This window comes from Vulpes vulpes, chromosome 15 (genome assembly GCF_048418805.1).
Source record: "Vulpes vulpes isolate BD-2025 chromosome 15, VulVul3, whole genome shotgun sequence".
In the NCBI taxonomy this organism is placed as follows: Eukaryota; Metazoa; Chordata; class Mammalia; order Carnivora; family Canidae; genus Vulpes; species Vulpes vulpes.
Window position 1 is genome coordinate 67,647,982 of NC_132794.1, and position 12,676 is coordinate 67,660,657.

General features: G+C 42.1%; 1 protein-coding gene across 3 annotated transcripts in view; it reads left to right on the plus strand.

Annotated features, from left to right (window-relative positions):
• The first annotated feature begins 1,880 nt into the window (after window positions 1–1,880).
• Window positions 1,881–12,676, plus strand: part of APH1B (aph-1 homolog B, gamma-secretase subunit) — a 34,128-nt gene continuing 23,332 nt past the window's right edge. Inside the window, exons 1-4 of one of the 3 annotated variants that reach the window (XM_026003643.2) lie at window positions 1,881–2,201; window positions 3,567–3,737; window positions 9,958–10,028; window positions 11,293–11,415. In XM_026003643.2, the coding sequence (XP_025859428.1) occupies window positions 2,089–2,201; window positions 3,567–3,737; window positions 9,958–10,028; window positions 11,293–11,415 (478 nt within the window). In that variant the 5' untranslated portion in view covers window positions 1,881–2,088. The remainder of the gene's footprint in view (window positions 2,202–3,566; window positions 3,738–9,957; window positions 10,029–11,292; window positions 11,416–12,676) is intronic. The other 2 variants (XM_072738749.1, XM_072738748.1) reach the window with 2 other exon arrangements.

The following is a 12,676-nucleotide window of genomic DNA, read 5'->3' on the forward strand; positions in this document are numbered from 1 at the left end:
TTGTCTCCTGGTGTTTGTCTTTTCAGTGTTGATTCCAACAGTTTTATTCATGATAGACATTAAATAATGAATAGGAATGGCTAACACTTAAATAGTACTTACTGTGCAGGCACAATCTTCAAAATAACCCATGAGATACTATCATCATTCCTGCTAAAGGTGGAGAAAAGTCTTAGATGTGAATGATCAGGGTAACCTTCTGATTTTAATTTTTATTTATTTTTTAAAATTATTTATTTATTCATGAGACACAGAGAGCGACAGAGAGGCAGAGACACAGGCAGAGGGAGAAGCAGGCTCCATGCGGGGAGCCCGACGTGGGACTTGATCCCAGGGACCCCAGGATCACGCCCTGGGCCAAAGGCAGGCGCTAAACTGCTGAGCCACCCAGGGATCTCTTGATTTTAATTTTTAAACCTCTCAGAGATTGTTAAATTAATATAGAATAGCAAATATTTGTAAGTTCCATTTTGTTAATTTTTTTAGCTGAACAGATATTTAGTGAGCAGCTTTCAGGTGCTGTGGAAACAGAGAAACAAAACTCCTGCCTTCCAAAAGCTTAGATTTTAATTGGCGACATAGATGAACAAGTGAAAACAAAAGGGAGATTTTATCGTTACTGTAGGATGGGTGATCAGAGAATGCCTCCAAAACTAACTTTTCGGGAGGCGCTTGGGTGGTTCAGTCAGTTAAGGGGGTTTGACTCTTGATTTCAGCTCAGGATCTGAGTTGTGGGGTTCACACCAGGCCCAGGAGCCTGCTTAAGATTCACTCTCTTCCTCTACCCCTTATCCCCTCCCTAAACAAAACAAAACAAAACCCCTTTTCCGAAGAGGTGTGGGGAGGACACACAAAACAGCCCAGAGAAGGACAACCTCCTCCTTTACTCTTTCACACTTGCACTATTGTGAGTTGTCGCCTGGGTTACCGCTATATGGGTGCTGTATATGACAAAGCACGAAGTTCCTGCAACTGTGCAAATGGCAAAATGTGCTCTAAAAAAGACAAGTTTATTTAGAAAAAAAAATTAAAAATACAAAAGACAACTTTATTTAGATGTGTAATCCTTCTGTCCAGAGCTGTTTTTCTTTAGTTGATCTGGACTCTTTTACCTGTTCCGATTCCAAAGAGGGCTGAGGAACCTCGCCTCTCCCAGGTCCTCTCCCTGCAGGCACCGACGGCCTCACCAAAGTACACCAGCGAGGGGTGATGCTAGTTGCAGAGGGTCCGGGGCTCCCCCACGGCCGCCACCCAACGCGGCCTCGGCCTCTGGGCGGCCCCACGCGCCAAGTGGGGCGGAGAGCCCGGCGATGAGGCCCCGCCCCGCCTCTCTCTCCACACCCCGCCCGCCCCACCCCGCCTCCCGCCTCCCGCCTCCCGCCCTCCCCCGCGCCCCGTCTCCGGCCCCGCCTCCAGCCTCCAGCCTCCAGCATCCTCGGCCCCGCCGCGCTCGCCCCCGCCCCCGCCTCCAAGCCCCCGCCTCCAGCCTCCTCCGCCCCGCCCAGCCCGCTCAGCCCCGCCTCCAGCATCCAGCCTCCCCCTGGCCCCTCCAGTCCTCCCGGCCGTGCCTCGCCCCGCCCCGCCCAATCTCGTCTCCAGCCTCCTCGGCCCCGGCACCTCGGCCCCCTCGGCCGCGCCCCTCCACTCCTCTTCCACATCCCGCAGGCTCCGCCCCTTCCGCTCCAGCCCCCTCCCCGCGGTCCGTCCCGCCTCAAAGCCCCGCCTTCCCCGCGGCGCTCCGCCGGGCTCCCTCCCGCCCCCTCGCCCCTCCTCCCGCCCCCTCTGCCCTCCGCCCCTCCCGCCCCCTCGCCCCTCCCCCCCTCCCGCCCCCTCCGCCGCGCTCCGCCCCGTCCCCGCCGTCTCCGCGGCGCCCCGCCCCCAGCGCCCCCACCGCCTCCCGCTCCCTCCGCCGCGCTCCGCCCCGTCCCCCCGTCTCCGCGGCGCCCCGCCTCGCCCCCCAGCCCTCCCCAGCCCCCTCCTCCCGCCCCTCCGCCGCTCCCCGCCGGCGGCCCCGCGCCCCGCTCGGCTCCGTGGGCGCCCGGCGCAGCTCGCGTCCTCGCCAGGCCTCCGGCCGGCCCCGCGGTCGCCATGACGGCGGCTGTGTTCTTCGGCTGCGCCTTCATTGCCTTCGGGCCCGCGCTGGCGCTTTACATCTTCACCATCGCCACCGAGCCGTTGCGCGTCATCTTCCTCATCATCGGGTGAGGCGGTTGCTCCGGGAAACCCGGACCCCGGAACCAGCTCCCCCCCCCCAGCGGCTCGACCTTGTCGGCTGTGGCCGGGAGGAGGGTCGGGCGGGGAGAGCCGCGAGCCCGCCCCCGGCGCCCCTGGTCCTCCGAGGTCGGCGGGACCCCACGGGGCGGGCCGCGGGGCGCCGGACTGTGCGCCGAGGGGCTGCGGGTGGGCCCGAGTTGTGAAGCCATTAAAATTGTATCAAAAATCGTGGGTGAACTTAAATATTCGTGTTTTATTTTACGGAGGGGGTCCCTAGTTTCCCCCAGACTGTCACAGGCGTCTGTAATCAGTCCCAAAGGCGTTGCGAGCGCATTAGCACCTGGGGCTTGGGGGCCTAACAGCGCCCCTGCCCAGCCGCCCTGCCCAGCCGCCCGGCCCAGCCGCCCGGCCCAGCCCTGCCGGGGTCAGCCGCGGCGCCACGGCGCCACGGCCAGGGGGTGGGATTCGGGCTACGGATTTTTTGCTTTTAAAGCTCGCTAGGTGATCCAGGTGTACACCCAGAGGGTGGAAACCCGTGAAAACGGAAGCACCTGTCAGTGCATCTCAGCAGGATCTTGGTAAATAGTGAACTCTGGCGGCGACTGTGGTCATAATCCCGGTTTTCACCCCTCTGGCAGCGTTTCTGGGGCTTCCCAGGGCCCCCTCCACCTTTGAGTCTTAGTACGAGGAGAAACAGCCGTGGTAGGCCGGTGATAACCACCTTTTCTGAGCTGCTGCTGTACTGAAAGTGCTGCATCACAGGTGTCATTTGAAAACAAATGGAGATTTGGGCAAAAGGTTTGCAAAGCTTGTTGTTACAATCATTAAAATCCACAGGTATGTGGTACAAGCCAGGCCTGGAAAGCTCGCGTAGATTTCAACAGGTTTTCAACCTCTGAATTTTATGCTAATCACTGTGTTAATAGAAATGTGGATGTTTTGGGGGGGGGAAGAGATATTTATATATGGATGGACAAAGCATTAAATAGGGAGAGTAGCAGCAAATAACCAAGTTTCCAGCCAGACAGTCCTTGGCAGATAGTCTGCAGGTGTACTTAGAAGGAGCAGGGCCCCTGGAAAAAAAAAAGGTTAGGAAAAACCTCACATTGCTTTTGGACTGCATGTTCATCTCACCAGGGAAAATGAACCATTAAGAACAATTAATCCAAAAAAAAAAAAAAAAAGAACAATTAATCCAGGGGATCACTTATGAGGACTCCCCCCTCCGCTTTATTAAAGAGTCAGGAAATCTCTTCCTTCTCTAGTAAGGTTTGTTTTGTTTGTTTGTTTGTTTCACTTTTAAATCATTATTAATCCTATTCATTATGCTTTTTACCCCCTCTAATTTTCAGAGCTTTTTTCTGGTTGGTGTCTCTGCTGTTTTCCTCCCTTTTTTGGTTCGTGGCAAGAACCATTACTGCCAACAAAGATGGACCAATACAGAAATATCTGCTGATCTTGGGAGTGTTAGTCTCAGTCCTTATCCAAGAACTGTTTCGGTTTGTGTATTATAAACTTTTAAAGTAAGTTAAATGTTTGCTTTACCTTTTTTCCATTTATACTTGAATTAGATTTAGTAGTTTGAAACATTAATATAGTGTGGCATTTGAGAGTCTGTGCCTTCATACAGAGTTGAAAGTCAAGGGATTGTATAATTCCAGCCTGAAAATACAAGTATTTTTCTTAAGTTTATTTATTTTAGAGAGACTGTGTGCATGATGGGGGAGGGTGGTCAGGGGGAGAGAGAGAGAACCTGAACCAGATTCCCTGCCAAAGGAATGGAACTTGATCCCACAATGCTGAGATCATAACCTGAGCTGAAATCAAGAGTTGGGGGCTCAACCAACTGAACCACCCAGGTGCCTTGCAAATATTGAGTATTTTAGCTTATGGACATTTCTTCACTCATTCAAAAAATATTCTTGAGAATTTACTCACTGCCAGGCACTATCCTAGGCACTGGGGATACATGATGATTAAAAGATAATCTGTCTTCATGGAGATTATATTAGAGTGGAAAGAGACAACACTGGATGAATAAGAAAATACATTATATGCTAGAAGATAATATGTGTCCTGCGGAAAAATAAGCTAGAGAAATAGTCACTGAAACAAGAAAAACGATTCTAGCTTAGAATTTATGTGTGCTTCTCTTTGCCATCAGTCTAAATAAATAATTCTTATGGGGATTATGCCTGCCATTATTTTGACTGCATTAAGGAAAAGCAGGAGTTTATTTTGTGATATTTCATATCTACAATAGAAAAATATATTTAAAAAGAAACCATGGTTCCCTTTTCAGGCCAGGAAGTAGGTCACCTGTAGGATCCATGAGGACCTCACATGAAACCACAGATTTGAAACACAGTTTGAACTTGGAACTATTTTCTTTCAGGCAGTCATGAGGTTGGCTTTGAATACGTAGTAAGGCTTAATAAAGTGATAAGTGTCCTTTTGTAATTCTGCAAATGAGATAATTAAGGCATACCACAAATTTCATACATTTTGCCAAGAGAAAACCTCAATAACATCTCTTGTAATAGGCTTCTGATAATTTGTTCTTGCCAGTATGCAGGGCCTTCTATATTTTTTACTTGCTGTGTTTAAAGATTTTATTTACTTATTTCACGAAGAGGGGAGGGGCAGAAAGAAGGATTCTTAAGCAGGCTCCCAGTTAGCGGATCCCACCTTGGGGCTCCGTCTCAGGACCCTGAGGTCATGACCTGAGCCAAAATCAAGAGTCACAGGCTTAATCGACTGAGCCACCCAGATGCCCCTACGTAGCACTTTTTTCTTTTTTAAAAGATTTGTTTTAGAGAGGGGGGGTAAGGGGAAGAGGGGAAGAGAATCACAAGCAGACTCCATGCTGAGTGTAGATCTCTTGACCTTGAGATCATGACCTGAGCCAAAACCAAGAGTTGGATGTTTGACTGACTGAGCCACCCAGGCACCCCCTTACTTGTTGCTTTTAATAACAGGTATTGAAATTTAATAATGAAGTAATTTTAATTACAAATAGCAAATCAGGAAGCCAGTGCTTAGAAGCAAAAGTCTTAGGAAAGATTTAAAAATGAAATTCCGATCAATTTCTGGAAACGTTAAAGAGCAACAACCAAATATGAACAGTTAATTTAAGTTTCCACAGGAATACAATCCTTAACAGATGGACCATCTAGTCAGCTGTGGTTGAATGTTTCTGGTATGCAGCAGTTACTTTCATTCCAAAATTTTAACTGTAGAAGATATTAAGGTAATCAAAATCTTCCTCTTTCTGTCCTGTGCTCCACATAGCCAAAAGAAATCTCTTTTACATGGTTGTCATCTTGTGTCTTTCAAGGCTACACATACCTCATTTCTTCACCTGGCCCTCAGAAGACATAGATGTGGCTTCTAAACTTTTTCCCCTCTCTATTCTTTTGTCAGTCAACGTGCTGCTTTTTGTTATTAACTGGAGTTTCCCTGGGCTTAGGATGCCCCACAGTAACCTGCTGTGGTCGAAGCAGTACAGAGAGCAGTGGCCTTTCCCACCCTTGCTTGGGCACTGTACTTTTTTTTTTTTTTTTTAAGATTTTATTTATTTAAAAAAAAGAAAGATTTTATTTATTCATTAGAGACAGAGGCGGAGGGAGAAGCAGGCTCCCTGTGGGGAGCCCAATGCAGGACCTGATCCCAGGACCCCAGGATCACTAACTGAGTTGAAGGCAGATGCTCAACCACTGAGCCACCCAGGTGCCCCTGGGCACTGTACACTTATTTAGGCTCAGGTTGCACTGGTTTTTTCCTGTCGGCAATATCACTGGCTCATGTTGGTTTTGCATTTTCACATATGTTGGTTCTAATTTTGAGAGACCCAATTTTGAATAGATTTTCACAGTTTAGGGACATGGGTTTAATAACCCCTTAGGGGGCACCTGGGTGGCTCAGTCGGCTAAGCATCTGCCTTCTGCTCAGATAATGATTTCAGGGTCCTGGGATTGAGCACGGTGTCAGGCTCCTTGCTCAGCTGGGGTTCTGCTTCTCCCCCTCCTCCCTGCTCATGTTTTCTCTAGCCTTCTCTGTCACTATCTCTGTCCCTCAAATAAATAAAATCTTAAAAATAACCCCTTAGGACTTTAGGTTCTAAAATCCAACTTATGTGGAACGACTAAATCTGCTGTTCTTTACCATCTGTTTTTTTTTGTGTGTGTATTCTATCTAGAATTTGAATAGATCCTTTTATTGGTACTGTCCTACAGTTCTAAAGGACTACAAGCTGAACATAGGTTGCCATTTTTAATGAAGGTAGTGGGGAATTGGGGACATATGAGGAGGGAATTACAGGTCAATCAAGGCCCAGTAAGTTCAAAGAAGCCTCTTTGGCCTTCTAGGGAAACCATGTTTATTCCTCTGAACGGGCCTTTGGAAATTAGCAATCAGGTAATAGGACAAACCTTTGTTAACAGGTGTCTACTTGCCATTGCAAAATGTATCTTCACCAGGCCTTTGGATTATTGTACAGTATTTTTCTAGCAGGTTTCAGACATGTTGGATGTCATGTAGTTATATGTTAAAATAAGTTTATGAATTATTAAGATACCTTATTCATGACATAAATACGTTTAAGTTTCTCTCATATGCTGCACTACATTCAAATATAGAAACTTTGGTTTAATTAATATTTTAACTCTCCACTTCCAAAGTAGGTTTTCTTTAAAGTACTGCTGCAGTCATATTTTTTGCTATCTGAATTTGGTGCCAAGATTAAATGTGGACAATTTGTAGCACTTTTTTTACACACATGGAATTTAATCAAAATATCATTGCAATCTAATACAGATTTATTTCATGGGTCAGGCCTTGGGAACAGTACTTCATCTTGAAGAATGAATAAACAAATTGTAACTTTATGGTAAGAAACTGGCATGTAGCCATAAGTGATAGACGTTCCTATAGTAATTTCTTTAAAAATCCAAGTTATGGCTGCATACATTGCCTAAAACATACATTAAACATTTTTTGCCTTGGGACACCTGGGTGGCTCAGTTGGTTAAGCATCTGCTTTCAGCTCAGGTCATGATCCCAGAGTCCTAAGATCAAGCCCCATATCAGGCTCCCTGCTTAGCAGGGAGTCTGCTTCTCTCTCTGTCCCTCACCCTGCTTGTGCTTACAGTCTCTCTGTCTCAAATAAATAAAATCTTTAAAAAAAATATTTTTTGGGGCAGCCTGGGTGGCTCAACGGTTTAGCGCTGCCTTCAGTCCAGGGCGTGATTCCAGAGACCTGAGATCCAGTCCCACATCAGGCTCCTTGCGTGGAGCTTGCTTCTCCCTCTGCCTGTGTCTCTGCCTTTCTCTCTCTGTGTGTCCCTCATGAATAAATAAATAAAAAATCTTAAAAAAAAATTTTTTTTTGCTTGAATTGAAGCTTTTGTAATTTAATCCAGTTTTGTCTTATAATGCTGATACCATGTTTCCTTATTTTAGAAAATTTTCCATTTATAGAAAAACATTAAGGTAATCATTACTACAATATATTTTTTTTAGATTTTATTTATTTATTAGAGAGCATGAGCAAGGGTGGGGTGCAGAGGTGGTGAGAGAAGCAGACTCCCTGCTGAGCAGGGAGCCTGACACAGGGCTCCATCCCAGGACCCTGAGATCACAAACTGAGCCAAAGGCAGATGTTTAACCTACTAAGTCACCCAGGTGCCCCACAAAATTTATATTTTAAAAATTGGACTTTCTCTTCTTTGTTCTTGGAAAGAGTAACAAATGCAAACAGAGAATTTTCCACTTCAGTAAAATGGTCAAATTAAAAACACTGTCATCATCAATCATGTGTTCTATCCATCAGGAACATGGAAACTAATGGTGCTTTCTACTTTTTCATCCTAATGTTAGCATTGAGAACTCTTAATGTTGTAGACCTTCCCTCTCACAAACTTGCAACACAGAATGAGGAAGTTTATTAAACTTTTGAATTTATGTATTTCATACATTTGTGATAGCAGTACTTTGCTTTTAATCATTATTGAGCAGCTTATATAAAACAAATCCCCCCAAATTTGATTTTGTTGTACCATTATGTCCATTTGTTGATAGAGATTATTACTGCCATATATGTCTCTAAGCTTTAGTCTTTAACAACATTCCTATGACAGGTTATTTTATTTTATTTAGGAAAATGAAACATTTTAGTTGGTTACTGCTCCAGAGAAAGATGATATAGCCACTTAAGTTTTGATTAATATCCTTCCTACCAAATCATACTTCTAAATGGAGAGCTCTGAAGTGGCAAATTGTTTCTTTCGAGTCTAGAAAAGCAAAAGGCCTTTTTCATTATATTTATTATTTTGACTGAATTCTGCATTGCTTTTATTTAAAGTAATCAATGATATTTATATATTTATGTAATTAATAGACCAACTATATTGAATATTCATACCTTGGAATTTAAATTAACACAATACTCAGAATGTAAATATGTTCTGGTTAATTTCCTACTGTTAGAGTTAACCTAGCTCATTTTGTTTCAGCACTTAGTGAAAACTCAATCTAAAGTATTTGGTTTCTTTATTGCTTTAACAAATATACCCTCTTGTAAATATAATGTAAATATCCTTTGAGTCAGGATCACTGTTGCAGAGTTTCTAGCCAACAAATAGTGACAATAGTAGAACTGACCGCCACACTTTGCATTCCTACTTAACACATCTGCATGGGAGCATGGATTCAAGTTTATGAATTGTTCACAACAGAAGTACAAATATGATCATTCTGAAGATATTTCTTATTGAACAGTATTCTAACGTTTAATATAGATACTCATTTATCTCCTTTTCTGAGGGTAGCATTTTATTCTCCTCTGATTAATTCTCCCCTGAAGCCTGATTGGAATATGAAACAAATCTGTAGAATATTTTATCATCTGAAGGCCATATGATTACCCATATGAGGGCTCAGACGATGGGCATTCTAGGATTTAAGAGTAAGGAGAGATTAGCGATTACCAATCATTGGTAGAGGTGAATTCTTTGAGAAGCTGCTGACTCAATGAGACTTTGGAGAATGAGTATAACTTAAGTTCTATGCAGTGGAAGGTAAAAGAGAGAGTAGCAAAATAGCTATAGCCTCTGTGGAAGATAATACAAAGTACCAACAAACTGGGATTGAAGATATAGTACTCTGGAGAGAAAAATTTGAAGTGATAAGAGGCCGTAGGATATTGAATTAAATATTTACCGAGCTCAGAAAGTAGTCAGAACCATTGCTTTTTTTCTTACTAATTCAATCCCTGGTGGCTTGTTTACTTATGTTTTTCTTATTTTTTCTCTTCTATGTCAAAAGTCAGATAAAAGGCAAGAGTTGTGTGAAAATTTTAGTTGATTTTAGTTAATTGAAAAATTGCTGGGTTTTGTTTAAATGGATTTAATTTGATTTATTTTTTTAGGTTTTACTTTTATTCCAGTTATCATATAGGGTAATACTAGTTTCATTTCTATAATACAGTGATTCAACACTTCCGTACATCACCCAGTTCTCATCACAAGTGCACCCCATCACCTATTTAACCCATCTCCCCAGCCAGCTCTCCTGGGGTAACCATCCACTCTCTATAGTTAAAGTTATTTAAATATATTTTAGATGTAAAGTATAACCTGATCAGGAGCCTTAGTAAGTGTCTATATTTTGAAATATCTTGTATATTTTCCTGATATACTGCTTTCTCTCTAAAAAAAAAAAAAAAACTCTATGGTTTTATTTTAGAAAAGCCAGTGAGGGTTTGAAGAGTATAAACCCAGATGAAACAACACCTTCTATGCGGTTGCTAGCCTATGGTAAGTTGGAACTGCATGGTGTCGTTAAGAGAAAAAAAACAGACTTGACATAAAAACCATTTTTATTTTTTATATCTTTGTAGATTATTTTAAAAAATAGATTTACCCATTTGAGAGAGAGAGATAGTGTACAGGTGCACACATGCATCTGTGGGCAGGAGTGGAGGTTGAGGGGAGGAGCAGAGGGATAGGAAGAGAAAGAGAAGCTCCAGCAGACTCCTTGGCAGAGCACTGAGCTCAACATGGGGCTTGATCCCATGGACCCTGAGATTATGACCTGAGCTGAAATCAAGAGTTTAGAGACTTAACAGACTGAGACACCTAGGTGCCTCATCTTTGTAGATTTTAAATAGTATTTTATTTTTGCCTTTGCCTTTTGGTGTGCGTTGTTTATTTCTAGCTTTCCAGGACCATTATGTAAAGGGAAGTAATTATAGGTGATCTATATGTCCATTAAATATTAACCAGGTTTGAAAGTTGAGTTTTTAATATGCATATACTCTAGTTAATAGTTTTTTTTTTAATTTTTATTATTATTTATTTATGATAGTCACAGAGAGAGAGAGAGAGGCAGAGACATAGGCAGAGGGAGAAGCAGGCTCCACGCACCGGGAGCCCAACGTGGGATTCGATCCCGGGTCTCCAGGATCGCGCCCTGGGCCAAAGGCAGGCGCCGAACCGCTGCGCCACCCAGGGATCCCCTAGTTAATAGTTTTTGAGTGATGTTACTGTTATATTCTCTGGGTGGTTACCATGACTTTGGCTGTAGTAGGACAACTTTTCATATTAATACAGTTAATACCTCTGCAGGTTTTTCTTTCAAAATTATGTTTTAAATATTAGATCTAGATCCCTAAATTGAATCACCCTAGTTTGACCCAGGGATTACTTTCTATGATACACAGTCATCCCTTTCAGTTCTACTTTTAAGCCCTCAAACTTAATTCTACAGACTGTTATCATAAACCAAAGCCAAAACTTCAGCATTGTGTCCTCAGTCTCACATATTGTTTCTGTGCCTTTCTAATAATTTTCTTTTTTCATTTCTTTGCTATATTCCACTGTTCATTTCCCTTACTTTTGCACTATCCCCTGTTTATCATTTAGCCAAGCGCTTAACTTTCCTGAGCCAGCCTTCCACTACTTCTCCAACAGGCTCTGTGCCTTTTCCCCTTCAAAGTAGTATTCTCTAGTCCTTGGAAACTTGATTTGAAGAGAAATCATAGCATGAAAAGGGTCTAACAATGTATTTCTTCCTTTTTAGTTTCTGGCTTGGGCTTTGGAATCATGAGTGGAGTATTTGCTTTTGTAAATACCCTTTCCGACTCCTTGGGACCAGGCACAGTGGGCATTCATGGAGACTCTCCCCAGTTCTTCCTAAATTCAGGTATGTGCCTACTAGTTGTGAAGGTTCAGTCTTCGGTCTCAATGATCATTTGTATAGGAGGTCTCTGGCTTAGGAATTTGAGTGAATATAAATTTATATGATACCTTCTAAAGGCAAAATACTATTAGACATCAGAAGTAAAGGGCATAGGAAAATAAAAATTTTGGTGAGAGTATTTTATAATTTTAGGGTGGAATTTAGCATATTTTTTTTATTTTACTATATTAATAGTGTTGTGTAGTTGATGTGTTATATGTGAATTTTTATAGGCTGTATGCTTTTTGATTTGTATTGGTTTGTATTTATCTTCAGTATGAGCCCTAGTGTTTAATTAGTCATCTTGGCCCCTTTTTGGGATAGGCAGTATAACTGAATTTTGAAATTGAGAGGAGAAAAAAATGCTTTCTAGTTTAATATAATGTTATGCATCTAAAATGTATATTTAATATATCATTTAAATAATAACAACCCATTTTCTCTTTTTCTTAAGAACTAGAACATTAACAGAGAACTTAGAGTCCCTTGTTTCTTTATTTTTCCTCCACAGGTAACTAATGCTCTGATCTTGTGTTATTAATTCCCTAGGTTAACCAGGTTTGAAAACTAGGTTTTTAACATGTATACATGTTTTGTTTTGAAGGCAAAACATGAAACTTTTATTCTCATGAATGTATCTGAAAAAAATTAATGGTTTCCTGCTTTTGAATATTTAAAACTAAATCATGCTATATTCTTCAAAAAAAGAAGTTGAGAGGAAAAAATGATAAAATAGAGGAGTTGCCTTTTTTATACAAAGATGCAGTATAAAAGGACCAACTCATTTCAAACTGCTTTTTCATTCACCAAGTAAAAACTGTCATCATGATGCAGTGATCATCCATTTGAGAGTTGGTAGTGTACATAATTAATGTAAAATTTCTCTTAAATTTTCAAGAGGAATCTTTAAAAATAGTATTAAGAAAATGCCACTGTATTTTTTATCTCCACAAGCTATATTATTAAATTAATTCACCCCATGTGCATATTCTATTAATTAAATATTATTTATTTAACACATATATTGAAGGAATTTCTGTCCTCAAGGAGCTTACCCTCTAGTAGAGAAAATAAGACCAAAAAAAAGTGAGTATTTTATTACAGTTTAAGGTAATAATAGAACCAGATATAGGAAGGTAAGTCAGATTTTAAAAACTGCTACAATAGTTTAGTCATCCTTCTTGTTATAGTGATCCTTAAACCCAGTAGACTCTTGCTCCTTATT